The sequence below is a fragment of the Marmota monax genome, unplaced genomic scaffold (assembly GCF_021218885.2).
Source record: "Marmota monax isolate L192 unplaced genomic scaffold, Marmota_monax_Labrador192_F-V1.1 WCK01_AAM20220418_F8-fsc00056, whole genome shotgun sequence".
In the NCBI taxonomy this organism is placed as follows: domain Eukaryota; kingdom Metazoa; phylum Chordata; class Mammalia; order Rodentia; family Sciuridae; genus Marmota; species Marmota monax.
The window spans coordinates 6,550,417-6,578,228 of NW_026695212.1; the positions used below are offsets into that span (position 1 = coordinate 6,550,417).

Here is a 27,812-nt window from a genome sequence, read left to right on the forward strand (position 1 = left end):
AACTACAACTAAAAAAATATATATATTTTAAAAAAAAATTCCTTGCTCTTGGGTCATACAAAAACAACAGGTTGGATTCGCCTCTGTATAGCTTGCCAACCCCCAGTATATATCTGAGGGTAAAAACAACTAAAAATTGAAACCTCTCACTGTCAAAATCCAGGCACTTGCTAAGTGATTAAAAGAAGAAAAGTGGGTATCCATAGATGCTAGAAAACTAAATTTTTAAAGCACAGTTTTCTCTGGTCATCTTAGGGGGGGTCAACTCACAGAAAGCAAAAAACTATTTTTAGTAAACTGAAATATTTGGAATCTTGATCTCTATAGAGACATCATGTAAGAACATGAATTACCTCTATTGTTGGAGGGGAAAAGAAATGAACGCACAACCTCCTGAAATGCGGAAAAAAGGGCAAAGACAATTAAATGTTTTGCCTGAGTTCTAAGACCTTGTCCTACTAGGCAATCCAGGTCCAATTAGAAACAACATTTTAAAACTCAACAAAAGGAAAGAAATCCTCCCTTGTAATATTCAGTAAATAAGTATTACTCAGTAAATAATGCTTAAAATTAAAATAACAATAAATATATCATTTAGTAATATGTCCGTAAATATCGCCTCCCCCCCAAAAAAAATTTAAAGTAGCTGCTTCTGGGAAGAAGAAACAATAAGTTCAATTGTTTTTCATTATTAGTATAAAATATTTGAAACTGTACATATGACTTTAATACAAAATTTTAAAGATTAAATATTTTTTGCATTACTGAAGATTGAACCCTCAGAGGCGTTTTTCCGTCGAGATACTGCCCCCGTCCTTTTTAAATTTTAAAGACAGGGCCTGGCTAAGTTGTCAAGGCTGGCCTAGAACTCGCGAGCCTCCAGCCTCAACCTCCGGAGTCGCTGGATTGTAGGCACGAGCCAAAATGTCCGTCTTAAAGATTAAATTTTAAAATAGAAAAATTAAAGATGTGTGAGGTGGAACTCCGTTGCTGTGGCAACCCCTGTAGCGCGGCGTCTCTTTGTTCTTCGGAAATTCAACCTCAAGCCGCCCCGCCCCTTCCTCATCCGGAGCTGTAGGCGCAGCAGTGGCTGAGCGCGAGCCGATGTCCCGCCTTCCCACTGAAGAGCTACGTTTCCGGCCCGTGAGGCAACTCTTGGAGATGCTCCGGCGGCGGCAGCGGCTGCAGGCCGTAGCGGTGCGCAGCTGGGCCCCGCCCCCTGCGATAAAACGTCTCGTCACTTCCGGCTTCCTTTTCCCTGCTGGCTGCCGGGCGCGTGAGGGATTTGCTTGTGTGCCGAACTCCTCAGAACCATGGTGAGCCTGGCCTCCTGCTCTCTACCTCCTACCCCTGTCCCAGCCCCGCCATGCCCGGCAACACCTCTGCTCCCTCCGTGTTCTCAGAGTCGCGGGCTGCCCTTGTCTTGTCTTCTGGGCCCACCGCACATGGCGCGAGTCGCGGCGTGAGGCCTGCGCGGGTTTAGCCGGTAGATTCCTCCATGCGGGCGGGAAGGAGGAGTGGGCCTAATGAGGCGTCCTTTTTCTGTTCGGCCTTTCAACAGTCTGGGGACTACGAGACTCGGGTCTTATCCCTAGCGAAGAAGTTTCTAGTGCCCGCACAGCACCGCCCTCCTCCTGGAGGCGGAGTCTGGAGGGCCGTGAAGGAGCCGCCCTAGGGTGGAAGATGGAGGGCGCCCTCCTGGCCGTTGTCGAACGAGTAGCCTTACACCCTCTCACTACTCGTCCTTAAGTTAATATTGTCGCTAGTTTGCCCAGACACTCGATCTCTCTGACTTTACTATTTATACTTGGCGTCCTCATGTAAGTCCTTGATGATGGATGCTTAATTTGTTTTAAAATTACTGTAAATGAATATTCTCTTAAGATGCCTACTTGTATATGTATTGGAAGGCACTAAAATATATATTGTTAGAGAGTATGGGTATTCATCGCAGTGAGCAAGCTTGTAATTCCAGTAGCTCTGGAGGCTGAGGCAGGAGGATCACAGGTTCAAAGATATCTTAAGCAGTTTAGAGACCCTAAGAAACTTGATGAGACCCTGGTCAGAATAAAAAGGGTTGGGGATATGACCCAGTAGTTAAGTGCCCCTGGGTTCAATCCCTGGTACCAAAAAATAAAGAGCATCCGTATTCTTGATTTTCCTTTTTAGGCATCCCTTTCCCTTGCACCTGTTAACATCTTCAAGGCTGGAGCTGATGAAGAGAGAGCGGAGACAGCTCGTCTGGTAAGCCCTTTCTGCCTTGTTCTTATAAAAATACAATTATATATTTTTTCTATGATCAAAATTCTGACAGTCTCAGATTTTCATTTCAGTCATCATTTATTGGTGCCATCGCCATTGGAGACTTGGTGAAGAGCACGTTGGGACCCAAGGGCATGGTAAGCAAAAATAGCAAATTTTTTTGTTTTGAGATAGGGTCTTGAAATTTTGCCCAGGCTGGCCACAAATATAAGTTTTAATATTTTTTAAAGCTCTTATTGGAGATATAGTTAGTAACTTTTTTTTTTTAATCTTTTAAGACTTAAATTTTGTAAGTGGTAAATACGTTCTTTTTTGCTAAGAACAAATAGTCCTGGATCATTATCTCCAGTTCCATGCCTTTCCCTGGTGGCAACCAGTGTTATTTGTATGTCCATTTTTTCAGTATTTTCCTGTTATGTTCTGACATAACATACATACATGCTGTTTGTGTGTACTTTTTCTGTAATTACTCTCTTAAATTCCTTTCAGAGTAAGTAAGTAGATACACCATCTCCTCTTTAACTGTCAAATAGAATTCTGTAGCTTGATTATAACTTTACTTGATAGACGCTTCTGTTGTTTCCATTGTTTTCTGTCACAGTGCTGAAACAAATCTAGGGAGGTCTGATTCTCCTTGTGTTTCTAATGCCTCTGGGGATAGATAATGAAGATATGATAGTGGGGTGTATGCATTGGAAACATTTGATGGCCAGTAGCTATGCGAGGTATTTAAATGTCAGCAGTATACTGCTGAGTATGCTGATTGATTCATGCATTCTTGAAGGTGTATTTATATCTTAACTTGAAATAAATATGTTCTCTTTAGGACAAAATTCTTTTAAGTAGTGGACGAGATGCCTCTCTCATGGTAACCAATGATGGTGCCACTATTCTAAAAAATATTGGTGTTGACAACCCAGCAGCTAAAGTTTTAGTTGGTGAGTCTGAAGATAATACTATTTGGTTAACATTTTGAAATGATGTTTTCTAATAGGTTGTGTTGACTGATACTCATCACTTTTTAATTAATTGTTACTATTAAAATACAGTTTCAGAAGTGCCATGTAATTGTTGATGATTATCTTAGTCCATTTTGTGCTGTTATAACAGAAACCACAGATTGGGTAATTTATAAACAGTAGAAGTTCATTTGGCTCATGGGTCTAGAGGCTAGAAAATCCAAGGTCTGGGAACCATGTCTGGGCCTTCTGCTCTGATATAACATGCTGGTAAGCATCACAAGAGAGAGATTGGGGATTATGTTTCCAACACATGAACTCGGGGGGGGGGGGCATATTCATACCACAACAGTGGTAAAAATTTTTTTATTTCAGACCTAAAAGCTTCCCCAAATTTGTCAGGTGAGGAATCTATGTTAGTGAGAGTAGATTGGTAGTGGGTATTTTTGTATAACTTAGTAAGCTACAGAGAAATAATTTTAACACTTTTCTTTCTAGATATGTCAAGGGTTCAAGATGATGAAGTTGGTGATGGCACTACCTCTGTTACTGTTTTAGCAGCAGAATTACTAAGGGTAAGAGCAACTGAGAACTCTGACCTTGTTTTTTGTTACTATGGTTTTGAATAACACAAGTGATTAAGTCCTTTGTAACTATTATTTGTATAACTGTTTATTAATAGGAAGCAGAATCTTTAATTGCAAAAAAGATTCATCCACAGACCATTATTGCGGGTTGGAGAGAAGCCACAAAGGCTGCAAGAGAAGCTCTGTTGAGTTCTGCTGTTGATCACGGGTTGGTATACCAAAATACTACTGTTCTAAAATTCTGGCCTAAAGAATGCTGAAAAGCATACACAAGTGTGATTCTGCTTCACTCCACCCACCAGTCAAACCCACATCAGCCTCCAGAGACAGCCACTAAAGTGGAAAATTTGTGTTTCTAGTCTTTTTACATGTAATAAAAAATAAAAATGCCCCTAAACCCCAAATACATCGTGTAAAGGGTATGTTAGCATCTTTTTAAACTAGTTGGATAACAATTACATTTCTTAAGTGTTGGTAATCTCTGTAATATTACTTTTAATGTTTGCATATAGAACTAATGGAATTTCCTTAACCTATTTATGGTTGGAGATTTGTGTTCTTGATAATTTTAGTTCTAAAATAATGTGACCAACTTGTTATCTAGGAACTTGTTTATACAATTGCTGGGTCCAAAGGTGAGTAAGGCATTTTATGTACATTACCAAATAAATGTTCAAAAAATTTTATTTATACTCCCAGTACACTAATTGTGTGATAATGCTTGTTTCCCCATGCTCTTGGTAACATTTGGTTTTTTTTGTGTGTGTGTGTGTGTGTGTATGTATGTATGTATGTATGTGTGAGTCCTGGGGATCTAACTAAGGGGCACATCCCCAGCCCTCTTGTATTTTATTTAGAGACTGTGTCCCTGAGTTGCTTAGCCCCTCGATTTTGCTGAGGCTGGCTTTGAACTCAATATCCCCCATCTCAGCCTCCTGAGCCACTGGGATTATGGGCGTGTGCCACCGCACCCAGTACATTTAATATTCTTTTGATTGTCCCTCCATTCCTGCCCCCTTGGGCAGTTTGGTGGAGAAAACGTACCCTTTAATTCACTTCTCTGGATTATTGGAGAGAGGTTTAGTCTTTTCCTGTGAATTTTGGAGACCTGGCTAGGGTAGAAATAACTATGGATTAATGGTTATCTAGATAAACTTTGAAAAGTAAAATAGTGTTGTTTACTGTGAGCAAACATTTTATAACAGGGTTGGTTTTCTTTTTGTTTCTTTTATTGCTTTTTATTTAGTTCTGATGAAGTTAAGTTCCGTCAAGATTTAATGAATATTGCAGGAACAACATTATCCTCAAAACTTCTTACTCATCACAAAGATCACTTTACCAAATTAGCTGTAGAAGCTGTTCTCAGACTGAAAGGTTCTGGTAATCTGGAGGCGATTCATGTCATCAAGAAGCTAGGAGGGAGTCTGGCAGATTCTTATTTAGATGAAGGTATGTATGGGTGTCCAAATATGGGAAAGAAGTTTGGATAAGCTTCTGAGAGGCTGAATACTGAATGAGTCTTGATTTTAGTTAATGGGAATTTGTGACAATTTACAGAGCCAGAAAACTTAACTTTGAGGACATATACATTTCAACCATTTTTCATTTTAATCTATTTGTTAAATACTGACAGTGTGCATCATCTTCTTATACCATTCCTGTATTTTTCTGATAACTTCTAGATTTCACTTTGTACCATGAAATTATTTGCAGTCTAGTGAAGAGTAGTTGTAATTTTCTTTTCTTTTTTAATTTTCTTGATGGACCTTTATTTTATTTATTTGTATGTGGTGCTGAGAATCGAACCCAGTGCTTCACACATGCTAGGCAAGCGCTCCACCACTGAGCCACAACCCCAGTCCCTGAGTAATTATGATTTCTTTTGCTGAAAATTAGCTACTCTCAAATAGCACTTTTTCTAGTATTATGTGTATCATCCAGGAGGGATCTGGGTAAGTCAGACCATTTAGTAGTTAGCAGGTTACTGAGGAAGTGTTCTTTCTTGTTTTAAGAAGATCCTTCAACTGACAAATCTATGTGGTTTATGTCCTGATAGATAGGATTTATAGATTATTTATTTATTTTTGATACTGGGGATTCAACCCACGGGTACTTGACCGCTGAGGTACATCCTCAGTCATCCTTATTTTTTGAGACAGGGTTAAGCTAATTGCCGAGGCTGACCTTTATATTGGGATCCTCCTGTATGACGAGGATTGTAGGCATGTGCCATTGCCCTTACTAGAGGGTACAGTTTAGCATGGTGTTAAAAAGCAACTTCACGTTGTATTTGCTTCTCAAAATGTTATAAAGAAGATGTATGCATTCTCCTATAGGGAAGAAGAAAATTATTACTTTAAAAAATATTTTTAATTGCATTTTATATATAGGGACTAGTATTTTTTTTTTGTAATTTTAATTAGTTATACATGACGGCAGAATGTATTTTGATTTATAATACACAAATGGAGTATAATTTTTCATGCATCTGGTTGTACACAAAGTAGAATCACACCATTTGTGTCATCATACATGTACCTAGGGTAATGATGTCTGTCTCATTCCACCATCTTTCCTACCCCCATGCTTCCTCTTTCCCCCCTCCCCTTTGCCCTATTCAAAGTTCCTTCATTCCTCCCATGGGCGTACCCCCCCCCCCCATGATGGATTAATATCTACTTATCAGAGAAAACATTCAGCCTTTGGTATTTGGGGGTTGACTTCACTTAGCATGATGTTCTCTAACTCCATCCATTTATCTGCAAATGTTATGATTTTATTCTCTTTTAATTTTTTTTTTTTTTTTGAGAGGGAGGGAGAGGGGGGAGAGAGAGAATTTTTAATATTTATTTTTTAGTTTTTGGCGGACACCACATCTTTGTATGTGGTGCTGAGGATTGAACCCGGGCCGCACGCATGCCAGGCAAGCGCGCTACCGCATGAGCCACATCCCCAGCCCCTTATTCTCTTTTAATACTGAGCAATATTCCATTGTGTATGTATACCACAGTTTCTTTATCTATTCATCTATTGAAGGACATCTAGGTTGCTTCCACAATTTAGCTATTGTGAATTGAGGTGCTATTAATGTGGCTGCCATTGATGTGGCTGCATCACTGTAGTATGCTATTTTTAAGTCCTTTGGGTATAGAGCCAGGAGTGGATAGCTGGGTCAAATAGTGGTTCCATTACAAGTTTTCTAAGGAATCTCCTACTGCTTTACAAATTAATTGTACCGATTTGCAGTCCCACCAGCAATGTATGAGTGTGCCTTTTCCCCCACGTACTCGCCAACAGTTATTGTTGCTTATATTCTTGATAATTGCCATTCTGACTGGAGTGAGTTTTTTTTTAATGTATTTATTGATCAGTTGTATATCTTCTGAGAGTGTCTGTTCAGTTCCTAAGCTCATTTATTGTTTGGGCTATTTGTTTTTTTTGGTGTTAAGTTTTTTGAGTTCTTTATATATCCTGGAGATTAGTGCTCTACCTGATGTGTGTGTGGAAAAAATTTGCTCCCATTCTGTAGGCTCTCTCTTCACTTCACTGATGGTTTCTTTTGTGGAGAAGCAATTTTTTAGTTTGAATCCATCCCAGGACCTTGTGCATGCAACCATTTATTGATTCTTGCTTTTATTTCTTGTGCTTTAGGACACTTGTTAAAGGAAGTCAGGGCCTAATCAGACATGATGAAGATTTGGGTCTATTTTTGATTCTGTTAGGTACAGGGTCTCTTGTCTAGTTCCTAGGTCCTTGATCCACTTTGAGTTGAGTTTTGTGCATAGTGAGAGATGGGGGCTTAATTTCATTTTGCTGCATATGAATTTCCAGTTTTCCCAGCACTATTTGTTGAAGAGACTATCTTTTCTTCAATGTATGTTTTTGGCGCCTTTGTCTAGTAAGAGATAACTGTATTTATGTATTTACTTATTTTGTCTCTGTGTCTTCTGTTCTGTACCACTGGTCTAAATGCCTTTTTTGGTGCCAGTACCATGCTGTTTTTGTTACTTTTGTTCTGTAATTGTCTAGTATTTCTTAACAGGACCTGATAAGTAGTGGAATTTTATTTAAAACAAGGTTAGAAGGAGGGGGAAGAAAAAGGACAGTAGCACAAGTACCTGCTGTTCTTTGTTGTCTGCCAGGCAGTGCAATAGGAATTGTAGTTCTTTAGTCCTTGTGATGATGACCCATTGAGTGAATAGTTTGACTGAAAAGAGCAGAAAACTGAATAAGGGAAAAGTTTCTTATGCATTCATTTCAAAGAAGCCTGGAAAGATAAGCAGTACTGAGTTCATATATATGATGGTACCAAATCTCCACAGCTAGGTTAGTAGCTAGTATTTCTTTGTCTGATTCTATTTCTATTTGACAGATGTGTATTTATGCTTGATGCTTAACCGTAAATCAGTATGCATCAGGGACATGATTGGACAAGTTTGTCCAACTCATCTTTTATCCATTATTTTTAAATTTTACTACCAGCTTCAAAGTTTTAGGTTTACCTTTTACTGTATGTGCTGTGCTCTGATGTTTTCTGTAATTTAAATAGCCCACTAAATTGATTTTTTTGATAATTTTTCTATGGGATGGTTTGTAGGTTCTAGGAGCTTGGTAAATTGAACTTGAATAAATTCCTTGAATTAGTCATTTCATAAATGAAGCCTTTTAATACTATTATGTTTATTGTAGGATTCCTATTGGATAAAAAAATTGGAGTAAATCAACCAAAGCGAATTGAAAATGCAAAAATTCTTATTGCAAACACTGGAATGGATACAGACAAAATAAAGGTATGTAACTATTTTTCTTGAAGTTGTAATTGCTGGTTGCTATAAACTCAGGCTGGGAATCAGATGCATTAAAAAGCTTAAAATGTGTGTATGAATATATACACACATGTACTTTTTTGTATTTAGAGACATGGTGTCTCTGAGCTGCTTAGTGCCTTGCTTTTGCTGAGGCTGGCTTTGAACTTGGGATCCTCCTGCCTCAGCCTCTTGAGCCATTGGGATTATACATACCACCACGCCTGGTTTATACATAGTTTTTGGTAGTTCATAAAAATGTTGAAATATGCAGTGGGACTTAAAAAGATTAATAAAACTGATTCTGTGTACATGTACTGATGTGTATTTCTTTGTTTTAGATATTTGGTTCCCGGGTAAGAGTTGATTCTACAGCAAAGGTTGCAGAAATTGAACATGCGGAAAAGGAAAAAATGAAGGAGAAAGTTGAACGTATTCTTAAGCATGGAATAAACTGCTTTATTAACAGGTCTGTGTTTGTATGTGTTAATGATACTTTTTTTTTGGTGCTAGGGATTGAATCCAGGGCCTAGTGCAAGGCAAGCACTCTACCAACTGAGCTATATCCCCAGCTCATTAATGGTATTTTTAATGTAAAAAATGATTTTTTTCTTACAAAAATTATGGAAGTACTTCATATTGAATTACTTGTATTAGTAATGTTATTTAGAAACTGTAGTACATATTATGTTTACTTTTTAATCTCTTTTGGTGCTGGGAATTGAACCCCGGTCCTTTCTTAAATTTTGAGACAAGTTCTTCCTAAGTTGCTGAGAGTCTCACAAAATTGTCTAGGCTGATATTGGACTTGGGATCCTTCTGCTTCAGCCTCCTTGGTCTCTGATTATAGGAGTACTGTGCCTAGTTACAGTACATATTTTTAATATTATAGATTTTCATAATTAGATGTGATTTACACATACTCTTAGCAGGCATAGAAATCACTCACATTTAATCTTTACTTTCTTGGCTGACTTGGTGTGGCACAGATGAAGAACATTGTACAGTAGTTGCCCCTGCACGGCGTTGGATATATTCATAGACCCCTAGAGGATGCTTGAAACTACGGATAGTACTAAACCCTTTAGATACTGTTTCTTGGTTTTCGGTTTTTTCATTACATGTTTGGGATGAAGTTTAACTTTCGAATTAGGCACAGTATGAGATTAACAACACTTAATACAACAATAATAAAGTAAGACAGTTAAACTGTACTTTCACATGTTATGTGAAGGTGTTCTTGATTGTCCTCTCTCAGTACCTCATTGTACTGTACTTATCTTTCTTGTGATGATGTGAGATTTATGATAACAGTGCTTATGTTTGAGATGAAGTGAGGTCACTTAGGCATTGTGCCTTAATGTTTGACTGCGATGTAAGGTTACTTATATAGAGATTTCTTGATTGTTGATTTAATAACCTAGATGGCTACTAAGTGACTAAAGACAGGTAGAAAACATTATGGAGACTTGGGACAAAGGTGTGATTCACATTCTGGGCAAGACAGCAGGACAATGCAAGATTTTAGTAGGCTATTTAGAACCAAACTATTGGTTTTATTTTTGGGCCTCAATTGACCATGAATAACTGAAGTGTGGAAAAATGAAACCACGTAAAAAATTCTTTAACATTTAAATTTTATTGCTGTAGATTACCAGGAGTTAACGTATATGGACATCAATAAGGTTTTTGATGCTTTTCTGCTAAATTAATACATTTTCTTTCTTTTTTTTTTTTGTTTTCGTTTTGTTTTGTACTGGGGATTGAACCAAGGGGCACCCAACCACTAAGCCATGGTCCCAGCCCTTTTTATTTTTGAGACAGTCTCAATAAATTGCTAAATTTAGCTTTGAACTTGACAATCCTATGTTAGCCTCCCATCTTGCTGGGATAAGTGAGAAATGGTAACTTGTTCTAATTTGTGTGTCTGGTAAAAAAAATATCTGCATTCTTTTTAGCTTGTTTTGAGAAACAGCAGTTTTGAGCATAATGATTTATATGTTTTATTTGCAGGCAATTAATTTATAATTATCCTGAACAGCTTTTTGGTGCTGCTGGTGTCATGGCTATTGAGCATGCAGATTTTGCAGGTGTAGAGCGCCTGGCCCTTGTTACAGGTATGTATAAGAGGCATTAATTTCTTTTGGGTTTTTTTTTTTTTTTAATGGTGCTAGGGATCGAACCCAGGGCATTGTGTTTGCAAGGCAAGCACTCTACCAATTGAACTATATCCCCAGCCCAAAAGGCATTAATTTCTAATAAACATAATAGTCACTCAGATTTATTAAACATTACTATATGCGGTTCATTGTTGAAAATATGAAGAAATCCCTGTAAGGAGTTTAGAGTTTTAGAGTTATTCTGAAATCTTATTGAAGAGTTATTCTGAAATCTCATTTATACTTTTGGAAGTTTGTAATTTAGTTACTTTTAACTGCTGAGTTGCATCCCAGGCCCTTTTTATTTTTAATTTTGAGCCAGAAGCTTCCCCAAGTTGCTGGGATTATAGGCATGCACCACCACACTTGACTAGTTACAGTATTTTTAATACAGGTTGAATATTCTTTGTCTTTGACTTTGAAGCCCTTTAGATGTTGGATTTTATTTTTTGATTTAGGAATATTTGCATATATATAATGAGATAACTTGAGGATGGGACCCAGTTGTAAACATGAAAGTCATTTGTTTTATGTACATCTTGTACTGAGTCTGAAGGAAATTTTATGCAATATTTTGGTGCATCTGTGATCCATCACATTAAAGTTTTGCTGTTGTGTTCATGTTCAAAAGTTTATATTTTGAATTTACAGCTAATTTAGGAATGCTTAGCCAAAATAATGCATACTGCCATAATGCTATGCCAAGTTATATACAAGGTTCACCATGGCTGTAGATTTCTTTTTGTTGGTGTTACTATTTTAAAGATAAATCTTTTTTTAGATGTTAATTAACCTTTGTTTTAGTCATTTATTTATATGTAATGCTGAGAATCAAACCCAATGCCTCAAACTTGCTAGGCAAGTGCTCTACACTGAGCCACAACCCTAGCCCTAAAGATAAATTTTTTCTTAACAGTTTATAAGTTTAATTTTAAATATAGTCTAAACAAACTATTGCTTAAGGAGTAGTTGAATGCTTCATACTCTGTGTAATACAGTTACAGTAGTAACCTTTAATGAACACTTTGTGCTAAAGTATGTATACTTAGTTTTCTTAATTTTTAAATTTTTCTGGAAGTAATAAATGTTGAAATAAACAGTTCAGCATCATATGATGAAAGTGTATGCTTAACACTCTTGAGTGGAGATTTGAGTGATATAATCCCAATTGTGTCAAATAGAAATTGTGTTTACAAATCAGATAGTAATCTGTGTCTTACTTGTTTGTTTCTTGTTGCAATAATGATTTCTACACTTAGTCACTAAGTAGCCCTAGAAAAACTTTTTATTTTTATCATCTAAATTTCATTTGGGTCCAATAAGTAGGTTGGAAAGTTGGTTTGGAATCTGGGAATGAGAATTGAGAAGACCTGAATGTTGGAAATATTAGAAGAAATTAGGTGTACTAACTTGGAAAGTATTTGTCACCTCATCCCAGAATGATTTCTTGTTTTTCCTTCCCCCTCCCTCCCTCTCTTCCTTCCTTCCTGCACTGGAGATTGAACCAAGGGCCTCATATATGCTAGGCATATGCTCTAACACTAAGCTGCATCCCTAGTTTTTTATTTTTTATTTTGAGACTGGATTACTAAGTTGCTGGGCTGGCCTCCAACTAGCAGTTCTTTTGCCTCAAGCCTTTCTGATAGCTGGGATTATAGGCATGCACCACCATGCCTGGCTCAGAATGATATGTGAAGCCATTTTTAGTAATTTGAGAGGCATAATCTTCCTTTGACCTAGAGACATTATCCTTTTGTTAATTACTTGGAAGTGGGTTTACCTGTTTTTAAAATTCTTTATAAGCCATGGTAAACTTGATGTGTAAGTTAACACATAAAACTATAATGTTCATGTTGATGTAATTGATCTTCTAATGCAAGAAAATAAAGACATTTTGAAATACATGTATGATATGTCAAGATCAATGTAATGTTTTGAGCAACCAGTAAATTTCTGTTGTTTAAAAAAAATAAAGACATAAGAAATATGGATGATAACATAATTCATAGAGCAAATTGATATCATAAGGACTTAGTACATGAAATTGTCACATATATTCAGAAGAAAATTTACTGCAACAAGCACAGCTCTGGCTGTGAAATTGACCTCATAATCAGAGCTAAGTATCAATGTATGTGAAAATGATTATTGCAAATGTCAAGAAATGTCTCATAAGCAGATATAAAAAGATGAAATGAATGTTACCAAAAGTAAAGTTAGATTATTTTTGGATGTGATGTCCCAGATACTTATTGTCTCACATCTATAATACAAGCAGTCTCAAGAATTGTCAACCAAAAGTAAAAAGATTATATAGATTATGAGTATAAATTTGTAGAATTTAGAACAGATTCTTTGTCGCTTCTTGGTAAGATAATAAGATAACAGCATTGCTAGTCATGGTGGCACTTGTCTGTTTTCCCAGTGATTCAGGAGGTTGAGGCAAGAGGTCAGCCTCAACTTAGCAAGATCCTGTTTCAAAATAAAAAACAAGTAAAAAGGTCTAGGGATATAGTAAAATGCACCTGGTTCAATTCCTGGTACCCCAGTCCCCTGCCCTAAAAGAAAAAAAAAAAAAAAGACACTATTTAATCAGGAAGTTGATCCAAAAAAATAGGAAAAGAAGGTTTGATTGATAATACATGAAATCCACATTATTAAAAGGGAAAGAACATAATTTTTAAAAAAGGATTTTGAAATGGAAAACTAGCTTGCTTTGATCAGGAACAGGAAATGAAGTAGCTGAAGTTAAATTTATAGAGCATGGAAGATGGAAATTAACTTGAAATAAGACATAAGAACTAAAATGAATTCACTCTTTTTTATACCTCGGTAAGTTTTGCTGTGGGAAATTCTCAGTGTGCATTTCTCCATTTTCTAGGCCTTACTGGGGCTTTTTGACGTTTCAATTATTGTGAGAATTAGAGCTATCAAATGCCCATATTGTAAGCAGTTCAAAAATACTTGTCAAAGTTAGTCAGGTGCAGTGTGTTACCAGCTTGGACGGTTGAAACAGGAGGGTTGAGAGTTCAAACCCAGGGCCAGCAAAGAGCTCGGCACTAAGCAACTCAGGCCCCGTCTCTAAATAAAATATAAAATAGGGCTGGGGATATGACTCAGTGGTTGAGTGCTCCAGAGTTCAATCCCTGGTATCCCCCTGTCCCCAAAAATAGTTGGGGATATGACTCAGTGGTTGAGTGCTCCAGAGTTCAATCCCTGGTATCCCCCTGTCCCCAAAAATAGTTAACATAAATAAACTACCTGGTCAGATATTTTTATTGTGTCATGGGAAATTGTTTTATAAAATTTAGTATTCTGGATTGGATTCAGAAGAGAATTAGAATTTAAGTTCAGACTTTTAAAGGTAAATGTTTTTTTTTAACTTTTGATTTAACCTTTGGGGAATCGTATCCCACAGCGTGCATACAGGTCTGAAGCGAGACTACTTGGATATGAATCTCAGCTTCAGTTTATACTAGCCATGTAACTTTACATAAATCATTAAACCTATATGCCTTCTTTGTTTTGTTTTTGTTTGTGGTGCTGGGGATCAAACCAGGGCCTCACACATGCCAGGCAATCTGTCTACCATGAACCACATTCCTAGCTTTCTGCCTCTTTTTTTGCAATGTGCAAATCAGATAATTAACCTGTTGCATACAGTTGATGTGAAGAATTAGTGTATAGTGTAACTGATGTATAGTAAGCAATCAGTTTTTATTTTTTTTTTTTTCAGTTGTAGATGGACACAATTTATTTACTTTTATGTGGTGCTGAGGATCAAACCCAGTGCCTTATACATGCTAGGCAAGAGCTCTACTACTGAGCCACAACCCCAGCCCAGCAATCAGTTTTTAAAATGTAGTTAATACATTATTTATAAGTCTATTACACACATCTAATGTTTATGTTCATAGGTGGAGAAATTGCTTCTACCTTTGATCACCCAGAACTGGTGAAGCTTGGAAGTTGCAAACTTATTGAGGAAGTCATGATTGGAGAAGATAAACTCATTCACTTTTCTGGGGTTGCCCTTGGTGAGTTATTATGCCCTTGGTGTGTTGTTATTATGTGTCTCATGGTTCCTAAATCTTTTCTAGGCTCCATTGAAGTGGAAAAAAAAAGTTACTATAGTACTAGAAAATGTTATTAGTCTAAAATCTTTTTTTTTTTTGTAGTGCTGAGGATTGAACCCAGGGCCTTATGCATGTAAGGCAAGCACTCTACCAACTGAGCTATATCCTCAGCCCCAAGCCTAAAGTTTTGAAAAAGCATATTTTGAAGTAAACTTCATATTTATTATGCCTTTTATGAAGAGTACATATTCAGCTTTTAGTTTTCTCTATTATTTAGAATCACTATGAATATAAGTTAGGAAAGAAAATGCGTCACAGAATATATCAGCTTTCAAAATCCAAGAATGTAAACCACACCTACATAAATCATAGAGTGCATAATTTTCATGTTTGAGTAATTTGTCACTATAATATAAGAATATTATGTTTTAATTTTAGGTGAGGCTTGTACCATTGTTTTGCGTGGTGCCACTCAACAAATTTTAGATGAAGCAGAAAGATCTTTGCATGATGCTCTTTGTGTTCTTGCCCAAACTGTGAAGGATTCTAGAACAGTATATGGAGGAGGTAAGAATTTGGAAAACATTAAACACTTTAAGAAATAAAAGTATGATATGGTTCATAGATGGTTTTATTGGTTCTTAGAAACTAAATGTATTATCTTTGCATTTAGAGTTTTTTAAAATTTTTCTCCCCACTTGCAGTACTGGCAGTTAAACCCAGAGGTACTGTACTACTGAGCTACATCCCCATCCCTGTTTTTTTTTTGGAGACAGGACCTCCCTGTGTGCTGGGCTGGCCTCCAACTTGTGATTCTTCGGTTTTAGCCTTCAGAATTAGATGGGTTTACAGGCAGGCACCATTGTGCCTGGTCTTTGCACTTAATTTTAAAGCACTTGGCAATATCTGAAGGGAAGTCAATAATTCAGTACCATGAAGATAACATTAGCAATATTTTAATGGAATTTTTATTCATAGGCTGTTCTGAGATGCTGATGGCGCATGCTGTGACACAGCTTGCCAGTAGAACACCAGGCAAAGAAGCTGTTGCAATGGAGTCTTATGCTAAAGCCCTGAGAATGGTAAGCTAGTAAAAATGAGAAATTTCAACTTAAATTTTGTGGCTATTGATGATTTTAAAATGAGTACATTTTACATCCTAGACAGCAAATAGTCACTGCCTTGGCTTTTTTTTTTTTTTTTTTTTTTAAAGTTGTAGACAGAGTACCTTTATTTATTTTTATATGGTGCTAAAGGATCAGACTCAGTGCTTCACATGTGCTAGACAAGTGCTCTACCGCTGAGCCACAACCCCAGTGCCTGCCTTGGCTTTAAGAACATGAATTACCATTTTCAAATTTGATTCTGAATTTTATACCCTTAATGAGCAATAACTAAAAGCAGATTTTATATTGTTTCTAAATGTAGTTTTTAAAAGCCATCTTTCTAGATAGCAGTAAGTTAATGTTTTGTATAGTAAAGTTAATTTATCTCCTTCATTTCATAGTTACCAACCATCATAGCTGACAATGCAGGCTATGACAGCGCAGATTTGGTGGCACAGCTCCGAGCTGCTCACAGTGAAGGCAATATAACTGCTGGACTGGGTAAGAAATAATGTGCAACTTTTGTAGTAGTTGACAAAAGTGTCTATCTCCAGGTTTTTTTTTGGAAGAAGAAAAAGTAGTTTGATGATAACTGTATAAGATTCCTTTGTTCCTTTTGTAACTTATTTGGGGAAATATTTAACTTCATATTCTCAACATTACCCTAGGAAGTATAAAACTAGTTAGAAGATTGGTAACTAGTTTGGTATATAATGATGCATAAATAATGCTCATATTCTGAAATAAGTGTAAATTCTGCTACTACTATTCTCTTTTTGATACTGGAGATTGAACCCAGGACCTTGTTAAGCAAGTACTCTACCACTACCACTGATCTATATCCCTAGCCCATCTACTATGATTTCTTAAAACTCCCTTTTCTTTTTTTTTGATGGGTGTGTGGGGGCATACCTTGGATTTAATCCAAGGGCATTTAATCACTCAGCCACATCCCTAGTCTTTTTTTTTTTTTTTTAATTTTAAAATAGTGCTGAGACTGGTCTTGAACTTGTGATCCTCTGTCTCAGCCTCCCGAGTCACTGGGATTACAGGCATGCACTGTCATTCTAGCTAATTCCTAATTTTATAATAAACTTATTGAGACATTCTTGAAGGCAGATCTTTACTCCATAGATAAGTGTGGCCAACAAGCAGATTTAATTCAGATTAAAAATTTCTAATAAGCTCTGCAACGTATTATAGGAACAATCTTAGAAAGTAGATAATCCTGTCATTGAATAAGAGCCAATTAATCATCTGTCTGAGAAACAATGAAAGGTTGGATAGGTGACTTATAAATTTCTTCCAGGTGTATGACTTTATAGTAGTTAGCAATAAGCAAATTTTCTGCATTAATTTTATATATAGGTATAGATAAAGAGAGAATATTAATGTAAGTGACCTAGTGTTTTGTACAATTAATTGTTCTTTGACATTGTTGCCCTCTGTTAATACAGGTGAATAGTAATTGAATAGAATAGAAGTGCCTCTTTTTTGGTACTGGGGATTGAAGTCAGAGTTGCATTACCACTGAGCTACATCCCAGTTCTTTTTTTTTTTTTTCCTTCATATTGAGACAGGGTCTTGCTGTGTTGTGGAAGCTGGCCAAAAACATGCCACCCTTGTGCATTGGCCTCCTGAATCACTGAGATTACAGGTGTATGCCACTGCACCTAGCAGTAATTGACATTGGAAACTCCCCCCCCCCCCCTTTTTTTTTTGTGGTACTGGAAATTGAACCTAAGGCCTCATCCATGCTAGGCAAAACACTCTGTCAATGGGCTATATCCTCAGCCCCCTCTCTATATTTTTTAATTGGTACTTTATTCTTAATAGTGGGATTTTCTGTTACATATTCGTGTGCATACAGATAATGATTTATCGTTCCCTGGTACCTCCCCCTTCTGCGTTCCCTGCCTCCCTCAGTCCCCTTCCTCTACACTACTTCACTAATTGTCTGGTCTCCCTTCTGTTTTCATACGATCCACCATACACACACAAATGCCTTTTTACCCCCTTCCTCTTTCTTCCATTTATTTAAAAAAAAAACATTCAGCCCTAGGCTTGCTGAGTGTGACTTATTTCACTTCACATAATGTTCTCAAATTCCATTCATTTACCTGCGAATTCTTATTTATGGTTGAATAAAATTCCATTGTTAAACATACTGCATTATTTTTATCTAGACATCTGTTAATGGATACCTAGGCCGATTTCAGAATTCAACTGTTGTGAACTGTGCTGCTATAAACATGGGTATGCCTGGTTAGATCTTTTAATTTTTTTTTTTTTTTTTTGAGGACCTTTATTTATTTGTATGTGGTGCTGAGAATTGAACCCAGTGCCTCATGCATGCTAGGCAAGCCCACTACCACTGAGCCACAACCCCAGTCCCTAGATCTTTTAATTTTTAAAAAGGCTTTCCTGAATTCTTTTATGAACTAATTTGCTAACTATATCAAGTAGTTGGGTGTTGTAATCTTAGACTGTTTTTTTAAAACAGGTTTCATTTTATTTATTATAAATCATTAAAGATGTTTTAATACTTCAGTTGTTAAACTACAAGTTTTTCTTTTCAGATATGAAAGAAGGTACCATAGGAGATATGGCAATATTGGGCATCACAGAAAGTTTCCAAGTGAAGCGGCAAGTTCTTTTGAGTGCAGCTGAAGCAGCAGAGGTGATTCTACGTGTGGACAACATCATCAAAGCAGCACCAAGGTATCAGAGTACTTTTAGGTTCTAGAAAAAATTACTAACACTGAGACAAGTGGAGCACTTTTACTTGATACTATAGTTAATGGGACACAGAACCATTTTTGCCTAGTTAAAAGAGTCCCTAAGTTATTTAAAGTAGTCTCAATTCTTAAGAATTTTAAGTCAGGAAAGCTTTTGGGAAAGGGAGCATGAACAACTATGCTAGCTTCTCAGGATTGAAAGGGCACATAAAGAGCCAGATTTAGAAAGTTTAAATATCAGGGAGCTTGGGGGCTAAGGGTAGCAGTGTTGTAATAACCTATAACCTATGTTTTTTTTTTTTTTAACCAGGATGAATAAGCTTCCATTGTTTTCTGTCCTGGGTATACTTCTATTTAGACATTTTTAAGCACACATTGTATAAGGTTTCTTTATAGGTTTTATTTTAGCAACTTAAGTTCTTTTAAAATCTCATTCACATAGAAATGGTTAAGGACAAGCTGGGCCCAGTGGTTTATGCCTTTAATTGTAGCAACTCAGGAGGCTAAGGCAGGAGGATTGCAGATTTGAGGCCAGCATCAGCAACTTAGTGAGGACTGTGTCTCAAAGATAAAAAGGGCTGGGGAGGTAGCTTGGTGATTTAGGGTGCCCTGAGTTTCATCCCCCTACTCAGTGCTCCCCCGTCCCCTCCCCCCCCAAAAAAAAGGGTTAAAGGGAAAGATGAAGATTCAGTTAATGATTTTCACTTGCTCTTAGTAGTTATTAGTCATTCATATTTACTATTAGTATTGGTTCAAGGAGATGGGAGAGTATAATAGTTTAGACCAGGATATTGTGGTAAGGGTGATGAGAAGGGATTGATTGTGGATCTGTTTTGAAAGTAGAACCAGTAGGGTTTTAATTATGAGTTGGATGCAGGGTGTGAGAGGAGAGAGAATTAAAAAATATTTCAAGGATTTTGCCTGAAGAAATGAGTTTTGTCTGAAATGCAAAGACTGAGAGAAAGAGGGAACGCAGATACGGGTTTCAAGACAGGAGACTGCTTGAGTCTGTACAAGTGAATGTTGTAAATAGGGGAAGAGTTTTTAAGAACTGAGTGCTGCAGAACTCCTATAATAAGTTTGGAAAGATGCAGAGCATCCAACAGAGGACATAAAGAAGGAATAAACAGATGTAGAAAATTATTAATCCTGGGTAAGGTGTATGAGGATTTGTTATACAATCTACTTTTATTTACATTTGAAACTTTTTTACAATAACAAAATTTAAAAGTGGGTTGGGAGGGATGTCACTTAGGTAGTAGGACAACCAAGGTAATTTGTATCTCAACTAAGTGAAGAAGTGGGAAAGGTTCAGGGGCAAGATCACATAGCCAAACCTACACATAGAAATCTTCACAGTAACTCAGTGTCCTCAACCACATTTGAAACGTATATTTTTGCAGTAAAGAAACATGAATACTTTTACTTTTAGCCTTGCCAAACTCATTTTTCATATTTCTTTTTCTTTTTTTTTGGTACCAGGGCGCTCCACCACTGAGCTACATCCCCAGCCTTATTTTGTATTTTATTTAGAGACAGGGTCTCACTGAGTTGCCTAGCACCTCAATTTTGCTGAGGCTGGCTTTGAACTCAAGATCCTCTTGCCTCAGCCACCCAAGCCAACGGGATTACTGGTGCATGCCACTGCGCCTGGCCATATTCTTTTCTTAACCAACAGAGAATGTGCTTTTCAGATTAGTGCCCAGTGATAAAACTGGTTAATAAATTTTTTTTGACATGGTTAGGAACCTAGTTTGCCCATAAACTACTGAGTTGGAAGGTGTTTATTTCTGTATGACCCAATTTAATACTATGTTCTTTGAGTCTGTTCTTTTACTTTTCTTTACTGTTTTTTGTGCCTTTAGAAAGAGTGTTTCTGAATCACGAAGTTAAAAATTTCCCTGTATCCTTACCATCTTTTCTCCTCAAACGATCCTTATATGTCCTCACTGTGTGGTCATTAGAGAATAAAAGTTGTGAGGGATATTTTTGTTATGATTCTAGATTCATCTAGAATAGAATCTTCAGTGTCCTGCCATTTTTTGGACTTCTGGTTAAAGTAATTGTGTCTAGGGCTAGGGCTGTAGCTTAGTGGTAGAACACTTGCCTAGCATGTGTGAGGCACTGGATTCGATTCTCAGCACCACATACAAATAAATAAAATAAAGGTCCATCAACCTTATTAAAAACACAAAAAAAGTAATTGTATCTAATACAGTAAAATTTCCTAACATGTATTAGTAAAAAACGTGGATTAACCCTTTTTTCTCGAATGTTTTTTTGTTTTTTGTTTTAATTTGTTTTTTTAGGTATACATGACAGAGTGTGGAGTGTGTATCTTAGGTAGGGTGTTTGGATGAGAAGTTGAGAATAGCAAATATCCCACAGGCCTTTGCGTTCCACAGATTTTCTAATGGCCTCTAATAACATGCTACTTGAAGAGTGTTAGTCAGAGGTAGAAACATCCTTTGTAGGAAATTTGAGTTCTAATGATTTTAATAAAATTAGAATTCTGGTTGTCTGTATGTAGTATAAAACTTTGGTTAACATCATGCTTTTCACCTTTGACATTTTTCTTAATTGTATGGTTTTTCCTTATAGGAAACGTGTCCCTGATCATCATCCCTGTTAAGCATTCCCAAATGCTGTTGATCTCTGGACCAGTTCATAACAAAGTTCTATTCGAAAGATTTCAACCTTTAGAAGAAACCTGTGGAATCGATGGCTGGCTGTGCCCATTATATCCTTAAGTTTGGACATTAGCTGACCTTCTGTTTTAACGTGGGTCTAATTTATTTGCTGTTTCATTTCCATACAATTCAGTTGATTTAAAAGTTCATTTCTCATAGCGTGCATTAAAATTTTGAACAATTACTTAGTTCTTATGTCTTATGCTCTTTGTGTACCCTATTTGAAATATGCTTAATGGAAGTGAATGATTGCATTTTCAGTATAGAGTTGATCCACTTAATGATTAACCTAGTGTGTATGAGGCCTTGGGTTTGATTCCTCAGTACCACAAAAACTAAAAAGACAAAACCCGAGATTGAATCCAGGAGTGTTTTACCACTAAGCTGCATCCCCAGTTCCTAGTTCTTTTTTATTTTCAGATGAGGTCTTGCCAGGTTGATGAGTTTCATGATGAGTCGCTGAGATTGTCTTTGAACTGCCTCTGCCTCTCAAATAGCTGGGACTGTAGGTGTTTGCCATTGTGCCTGGCTTTGAAACTTAATAGCAATTTTTAAATGCTTTGATGATTTTTGATTTCTAGAATAATGGAAAGGGCAGAGAATATTCACTTAAAATTTAAAAATGAACTCCTTAAGAACTAGGTATGTTCTATACAGGTAAATCAGGAGAATTTGACACAATGTTGTGGTTATATTTTTTACATTAAGTACAATAGATATTATAGTTGAAAAATGTTTTGATGGTGAGGGAGTGGTCTATAGCAGTTTATACTTTTTCCTTTAAGCAAGGATTTATATTGATTTTAGGGTAAATTTAAGTGTTGTGCTTAGAAAAAGAATATGTTATGTAAACATTTACTGTCACATGCCAAGCACTGTTCTGTTCATTTTATACACAGTAATTGGTTTAATCCTTACAATGCCCTATTTGATAGAAACTGTTTTTCTGATAAGGAAATGGGACAAAGGTGGTAACTGACCAGTAAGGGCAGAGCCTGGATTTGATCCCAGATGGTATGAAGGACCATGCTCACAGCTATGATGCTATACTGTTTCTGGATCACTCATGTGCTTTTAGTTAAGGTTGAGTTCAGTTGACTTTTTAAGCATAAAATTACAAATAGTGATGTTGCATTACAGTATAAAATAAAAAAGGAAATTTGGTTGCTGATTCATTTCTGTGGGATTTATGTTAAAGGTTAGTTGATATCTCTCTTACAGAAGCTAAAATCCAATTATCAAGTTTTAAAAGAAAGCTAAGGTGTAGCTCAGTGGCAGAACATTTGCATGGCATGTGTGAGACTCCGGTTCAGTCCCCAGCACTGGGGAGAATATAGTTCTAAAAAAAAGTCTTTTCTTTCCTGGCGGTGGGTGGGTACCAGAGATTGAACTCTGGCACTCAACCACTGAGTCATATCCCCAGCCATATTTTGTACTTTATTTAGACACAGTGTCTCACTGAGTTTCTTAGTACCTCACCGTTGGTGAGGCTGGTTTTGAATTCAAGATCCTCCTGCCTCAGCCTCCCAAACCCTTGGGATTACAGGCATGTGCCACTGTGCCCGGTGAAATTTTCATTTTAATAATAACATGAATACTAAGGAGTAAAAAAAGTTGTATTTGTTGCTGTAGTATTTTTCCATTACTTTACTATCTAATGATGTCAGCATCTCCAAAATATCAGGGTTTTAGAAACACAAGTAGGCAGATGGGCATCGTGGTGCACGCTTGTAATCTGGAGGTTGAGGCAGGAGGATCACAAGTTGGAAGCCACCCTGGGCAATTTAGTGAGACCCTGTCTCAAAAAGGACTGGCAGTGTAGCTCAGTGGTACAAGAAATATTTCTGGCAAATGTGAGCCTTTCTTATTTTAGAACTAATCTTTACTGGTTTAACATCTAGTAGCCCTGCCCCCAAACAAAAAAAAAGTATGTATGTGTATTTATGTATATTTATATTTATACACACAGTTACATGCTTTATAAAATTGAAAAATCTACACTAAAAACATTTTTGGACAGCAAAATCACAACTATTAGTTTGATATAAATATTTATTCGTTGTATATTGTTTTAGAACAACAAAACAGCTTGACCATAGGCCAAAATGTTTATAATTTTAACATTTTGACTCAGAATAGTAAGTTCATTCAGTGAGAACTTTATATGGATAATAACTTCACTCAGTTTTATAGTGTGTAGCCTGCAGCTTACACTGGAAAATGTGGGCCCATTAAACTGGGGAGGAGAAAGACAATTCAAAACAAAGTCAGCACTAGGTGTGTTGGGGAATGCCTGTATCCCATCTGCTCAGGAGACTGAGGCAGGAGGTTCTCAAGTTTGATGCCAGCCTCAGCAACTTAGCAAGACCCTGTCTCAAAATAAAACAGAACTGGGGATGTGGCTCAGTGATTAAGTGCCCCTGGGTTCAATCCCTGTTATCCCCCCTCCCTCTCAAAAAAAAAAAAAAAAAAAAAACTAATCCATAAACTGGTACAAAGTTTAGAAGGTAAATTCTGTTGGGCAAACGTTTTTAACATCATTTGATTTTAATTATTAGGAATAAGAAAATAGAGAAATTCTGTTTTAATAGAGATCTGGACTCATTACTAAAAACTTGTATATAGTACAAATTTAATGATTGAAAGGGTTCCTTGGATGACTGATCAGTGGGTTGCAAATGGTCTACAGATGGAAGGTGGTGACACGGTACTTAACTCTGTAGTAACAAGAAATATTTCTGGCAAATGTGAATCTTATTTCATTTTAGAACTAACCTTTACTGGGTTAAGGTGCTTTTATCGGAAAAAGTACTTTTTTTTTTTTCCTTAAACGCTCAATACATTGTGCTTCAGTTTAGATAATTGACCTAGATTGCTGAAAAGTTTATTAAATCACCCACTGGCAGCAATTTCTTTAAGTTTGTATATTCATGGGAAGGTCACAGTTGAGATATTTAACAAAATAATGGCCAAAATACCTAGGTTTGTACAATGTTGAAAAACTATCTACAAAAATTAAACTGGAACTAAAGCAGATACACTGAGGATAAAGAGGCAGAGTTCAGGGCTGGAGTTGTGGCTCAGCGGTAGAGCACTTGCCTAGCATGTGAGAGGCACTGTGTTCAATTTTCAGCACTGCATATAAATAAATGAATAAAATAAAGGTCCACCAACATCTAAAACTTTTTAAAAAGAGGCAAACTTCCAACATATTCTACAGTCTGCAATTCAAATTTCAAAGTACTTAGTTCAAATGCCAGCTTTCTCACCTATTGCCTTTAATGATTCTGAAGATGTGCTTTTTCTCCAGTGATGGGGGATTCCATTCAGCTCAGTTTCTTAGTGTAAATAAGCAGAAGGGCTTTGCTGGTGGTGGGGAGGGAAGTAGTGGGCAAAAATTCGAGGTGTGCGGGGCACTGTGGTGCATGTGTATAATACCAAGGGCTCAGGAGGCTGAGGCACTAGGATCACAAGTTCAAAACCAGCCTCAGCAACTGAAGGCACTAAGCAACTCACTGAGACCCTGTCTCAAAATAAAATACAAAATAGGGCTGGGGATGTGGCTCAGTTGTCCAGCATCCCCAGGTTCAATCCTCGGTACCAAAAAGAAAAAAAACCAACAACAACCCAAGGTGTGACTTAAGTGAGACTGCAAGGCAAAGGAAAGAGGTTCTATTTTGTAGGTGATGTCTAAGCTCCCTAAACAGATGGTAGTAGACCTTGAGTTAAACCTTTGGGGAAAATAAGAAATCGGCATGAAACACTATTAAGTTTAAAGTAACATCTGAACGAACCCCAAGAGAAATTCTCCATCTGAGATCTTCAGCAGGTGCTAAAATGGTGGGGGAAATGTTTTATTTTGAGCCTCTGTAACAATAAACAACTTTTTTGTGTGTGAATCTGCTAGATAAAAATGTCTTTTGGTGGCCTGCATTAGAAACAATACCTTGTTACAGTTCGTTGTTATTCATAGTAAAGAAATATGTCCTGCCAGGGTTAGATCATCTGAACAGTTAGTGGGTTCTTTAACAAATACCTTATTTGAGGATTTCATGAGCCTCATCAGTCACTTTTGGAGTGTGAAAGAGGCAAATGTGAGCCTTTCTTACTCAAAATAACTGCTTGGAGAAGCTTTTTTTCTTGCAAAGAAGTTATGAGCACTCTGGGTTTCCAAGGAAACTGATAGCACACAGTTTTTCTTTGGAAGAGATGCTGTGGTCAGAAACTTCTTAGTGTTCCTTTATTGCTTTGCATCAACCCCTCAAATGACACAGAATAATCCCACTGTAATGAAGAAATCTTGAGAACATGCAGTTGGGTCCTTGACATTGATGGACTGCAGCTCCTTAAGAATTGGGAGAAAGAGAAGGACATAGGGCAGGGGCCAGTGGCTCCTGGCTTTCTTCCTTGGCCAATGCATAGCGCCTGGCTTTTCTGGGGTCAGGCTCTGGTGTCTCCTCTGCCCATCTTCCAACACGGCGCACACCCTTCCCCACCTTGGGCGCATTTCTGCAAGGATTATGGTCATAGATAACCAGCTTCAGACCTGACAAGTGGGCCAGACTGGGAAAGTAACGGATGCTGTTCCGGTCCACATCAATTACCTCCAGTAAAGGCATATGAAGCAGCACAGTGGGGAATTCGGTCAACAGGTTTCCTGAGAGCCAGATGGTCCTTAGCTCGCTGAGGCGCTGGAGCTGGCCGGGTAGGAGACGCAGGGCATTGGAGCCTGCATGCAAAGTCTTAAGGAGACTCAGCTCACAGACCACGTCTGGCAGCTGGGTGAGGCAGTTAGCTTCAATCCAAAGGGTCCGGAGGTTCTGGAGCAGCCTCAGCTCATTAGGGAGGTTGCAGAGTTTGTTGTTGCCCAGGTAGAGGATGCAGAGCTGTTTTAAGGTACATACCACTTGAGGCAAAGCCTTGAAGTTGTTGAAATCCAAGGCTAAGATCTGCAGGTTCTGCAGCTGCTCCAGCTCTGGAGGCAGGCTATTGAGGTGGTTGTCACTGAGGTAGAGCTTGACCAGGTCCGTGAAGGAGCACACATGCACAGGGAAGCGGCGTAGCTGGCTCCCACTCAGATCCACCATCTTGTCCAGCGGCATCTCCTGGAGGTCTCCAACCACGTAGTTTTGGCAACAGTCACCAGGGATGAAGGCCACAAGGGCCTTGATGGTGTTCCCCATGTAGAGCCAGACGCATGCCTAACTTCTACCCACAGACTCACCTGACAAGGCAGTTTGTTCTACTGACTGCTCTGGGGCTGTCCTGCCTTCCCTTTATTAGTGAGGATTGCATGACAAAAGCCAGTCACTTTGACAGAGAAAAGTGCTCCTGATAGCAACCTGAGTGTTGGGTGATAGACCTAACAGACTGTCTGGGAGGCCGTGTCTGACACACTTGCCTTTAATCACTTAAACTGCAACCCTTTAAAGCTGAAAAGAACTGCTGTTTTTTTGTAATGCTAAAATACTGAGAGATTACATTAAGGGGCAAAAAAAAGGGGGGTAGATGGGTGGGGGAGACACCCACATTACTACTCTGCAGGTATAAATATAAACATCTGGCTCAGCGATAGAGTGCTCGCCTAGCATATGTGAGGCCCTGGGTTCGATCTTCAGCACCACATAAAAATAAAAAAAATAAAGGTATCCAACTCAACTAAAAAATATTTTTAAAAAGATGATATTGGGTCAAAGGATGTATGCTTTTTTTTTTTTAAAGAGAGAGACAGATACAGAGAGAGAGAATTTTTTAATATTTTTCGGCAGACACAACACCCCTGTTTGTACGTGGTGCTGAGGATCTAATCCGGGCCGCACGCATGCCAGGCGAGTGCGCCACTGCTTGAGCCACATCCTCAGCCCCAGGATGTATGCTTTAAAGGTTTTTTTAATTGATATTCTTCTTATCCCCACCAAACCTGAATCAGGGTACATACCCAAGAAGCAGAGAGGGGTTGGGATTGTGGTAGAGCATTTGCATACCTAGCATGTGTGAGGCACTGAGTTTGATAAATAAAGGTATTGTGTCCATCTACAACTAAAAAAAAAAAGCAGTGGCTACTGGTGTTCTTTTCTCATTTTCTTATTTTTTCATTCACCAGATAATATCTTCACACACTTAAAACTTGCCTTTGGGCTGAGGATGTCACTTTGTGGAGAGTGTTTCCCTAGTGTGAGCAAGGCCCTGGATTCAATCCCCAACACTGTAAAACAAAACAAAACCCAGTTTTCTTTTGAGAAAAGACAAGTAGAAAAGCAGAAGGCAGGGTTTAGGGTGGAGAACACTTGCTTTCTAGAGCTTAAATGAATTGAGGATTCATTCGTATAGTGCAACTGTGTCACATATGTTTAAATTCCTATTTCATGTAGTGCCCTGTTGTAGGGAAGCAGTGATCAGTCAGAACATTTCTTAGTGCTAGTCTAGAATG

At 37.7% G+C, this 27,812-nt stretch overlaps 2 protein-coding genes across 2 annotated transcripts; one reads left to right on the plus strand and one right to left on the minus strand.

Annotated features, from left to right (window-relative positions):
• Positions 1-1,161: 1,161 nt before the first annotated feature.
• On the plus strand, positions 1,162-21,570 carry Cct2 (chaperonin containing TCP1 subunit 2). The gene is made up of 16 exons (XM_046430717.2): positions 1,162-1,316; positions 2,170-2,244; positions 2,334-2,399; positions 3,089-3,200; positions 3,720-3,796; positions 3,904-4,016; positions 5,055-5,257; positions 8,498-8,598; positions 8,955-9,082; positions 10,627-10,730; positions 14,690-14,809; positions 15,287-15,415; positions 15,827-15,930; positions 16,356-16,455; positions 18,534-18,675; positions 21,294-21,570. Exons 1-16 carry the CDS (start codon positions 1,314-1,316, stop codon positions 21,322-21,324), a joined length of 1,608 nt encoding a protein of 535 aa, XP_046286673.1. The 5' UTR covers positions 1,162-1,313; the 3' UTR covers positions 21,325-21,570.
• Positions 21,571-23,416: 1,846 nt separating this feature from the next.
• Positions 23,417-26,647, minus strand: Lrrc10 (leucine rich repeat containing 10). Its single transcript, XM_046430752.2, has one exon. It carries the CDS (start codon positions 26,563-26,565, stop codon positions 25,729-25,731), a length of 837 nt encoding a protein of 278 aa, XP_046286708.1. The 5' UTR covers positions 26,566-26,647; the 3' UTR covers positions 23,417-25,728.
• Positions 26,648-27,812: the final 1,165 nt, after the last annotated feature.

Coding starts and splice junctions, on each gene's coding strand:
- Cct2 (XM_046430717.2), top strand. Junction 2,400..3,088: donor CGTTGGGACCCAAGGGCATG/GTAAGCAAAAAT, acceptor TGTTCTCTTTAG/GACAAAATTCTTTTAAGTAG. Junction 15,416..15,826: donor TAGAACAGTATATGGAGGAG/GTAAGAATTTGG, acceptor TTTTATTCATAG/GCTGTTCTGAGATGCTGATG.
- Lrrc10 (XM_046430752.2), bottom strand. CDS start 26,565: ATGGGGAACACCATCAAGGCCCTTGTGGCCTTCATCCCTGGTGACTGT.